Source organism: Vigna umbellata, chromosome 1 (genome assembly GCF_029865625.1).
Source record: "Vigna umbellata cultivar VRB3 chromosome 1, Vumbellata_1.0, whole genome shotgun sequence".
Classification (NCBI taxonomy): Eukaryota; Viridiplantae; Streptophyta; class Magnoliopsida; order Fabales; family Fabaceae; genus Vigna; species Vigna umbellata.
Genome location: NC_142165.1, coordinates 88,990,912 through 88,992,707, shown reverse-complemented (window position 1 = coordinate 88,992,707; position 1,796 = coordinate 88,990,912). Strand labels below are relative to the sequence as shown.

At 39.0% G+C, this 1,796-nt stretch overlaps 1 protein-coding gene across 1 annotated transcript; it reads left to right on the top strand.

The window, feature by feature from the left end:
* The first annotated feature begins 673 nt into the window (after positions 1-673).
* Positions 674-1,558, top strand: LOC124826700 (uncharacterized). The gene has a single exon (XM_047299601.2). It carries the CDS (start codon positions 762-764, stop codon positions 1,281-1,283), a length of 522 nt encoding a protein of 173 aa, XP_047155557.1. The 5' UTR covers positions 674-761; the 3' UTR covers positions 1,284-1,558.
* Positions 1,559-1,796: the final 238 nt, after the last annotated feature.

The following is a 1,796-nucleotide window of genomic DNA, read 5'->3' as shown; positions in this document are numbered from 1 at the left end:
TTCCGAATCAGCATGCTAATCCTAAAAGTAATAAGAACGAGACTGTAATAAGCATTATCCAAAACATTGCGTAAATCGTTTTTATGCAATACTTATTATTTTTAGAACCTGTAGAATTTCACTAAAATGATTTAGACACGTTTCATTTATATAATGAATCCACATAGTTTTGTCTAACAAAAAAAAAAATATTATAGTAGCAGAGCATTTATATGGAGGTCGTAAGCATTACCGTGAAATGAAGAAACTTGAGAAAAGGTAAGAAGAGAAGTAAAAGATAAGTGCATAGAAGGGACCAAAATCTGGTAGCAGTCCCTCTCTTCGTAAATACTAACTCACTCAACACTTCATGCACCACAACCTGTCACCAGCCTGTAAACCCATTCCCATTCTCCTCCCAATGCATGCACAATATTTTTTATTAATTTATTTATTTCTAATAAATTCCAATATTAGGGAAAAAAGGTGTTCTGACATAACATTATCTAGATTAATTTGTAAATTAAAAGGTAATGAAATTGAATTGTTTTTGTAATAAATTAAAAATTAGTTGGGGGACCAGAATTAGTATTTATTATTAATGTGGTAAAAGTTAAGAGTTGAAAAGGTGGGAAGCAAGAGAAGGCTGGCTGGCTCTTCCGAAGAGTGGGAGTCCTATAAATAGAGGGATAAACCTTAACACGGTGTCTCCAATTAAGAGTTGAAAACAAATAGCTATCCCCACACGCACAATTTGACTCCTCTTTCTTTCCTTCTTCTACATGGGAAATTGCGTTTGCGGCCAAACCGCCCAGCAGCCCACGGCCAAGGTCGTCGTTCACGACGGCCGGATGGAGGAGTTCTCATACCCGGTCAAGGTCTCCTATCTCTTGCAACTCTATCCCACGTGTTTCATATGCGACTCCGACGAGATGGCCTTCGACCACGTTGTAACAGCGGTTCACCACGACCACGAGTTAAAGCTTGGCCAGCTCTATTTCGCGCTCCCGCTTAACCGCCTCAAGCGCCACCTCCCGCCGCAGGAGATGGCCGCGCTAGCCGTCACTGCCAGCTCCGCACTCGCCAGGTCAGCCGGCGACAAATGTAGCTCTCGCCGCCAACAGAATCTGCTTTTCCCCTGCGAGGAGAATGCCAAGCCTGGCTGGAAAGTGGCGCCGGACAGTCGTGCCGCCGCCGATGCCGCTGATAACAGTGCGGCGAGGAAAGGAATGAATAAAAATGGCGTTGTCAGGGGGAGGGGGAAGTTCACCGCGACGTTGAGTTCCATACCGGAGCAGGGGTAGTTTCGGAAGAAAAAAAGACGTGCTCGCTGGGATTTTGTATTGCTGTATATATATTTAAGAGAAAAAGACAAAAGATATATTAATTGTTGAACGTTGTAGAGTTGTTTCCTGAAAAACAACCATGGAGGTATACAGGTTTAATTAATTAATTAATTAATTAATTAATTAAAACCGGTGTTATTCATGGGCTAATTACGTGAAAAAGCCTACTGTAATTCACTTATTATACTAACTTCATTCTTAGGAAAATTAATGTGTTTTTCTTTTTCTTTTTACTTTTTCTTCATCTCTGTTCATTTCCTTCGCACATTAACTACTGAGATTTCAGAACAAATATATGATAACTTTTACTATTTCACTCTAATTACGTTAATCATGTACTTTTTTTTTATTAAAATTCTATAGAATCATATGTTAAGATTTGTTAACGAATCTTGTCAAACAGTATCTTTAAGAACTGGTTATGAAATTAAAATGATTATTTTTGTACTTCAATACAAACTCTCTATTCCT

Coding starts and splice junctions, on each gene's coding strand:
- LOC124826700 (XM_047299601.2), top strand. CDS start 762: ATGGGAAATTGCGTTTGCGGCCAAACCGCCCAGCAGCCCACGGCCAAG.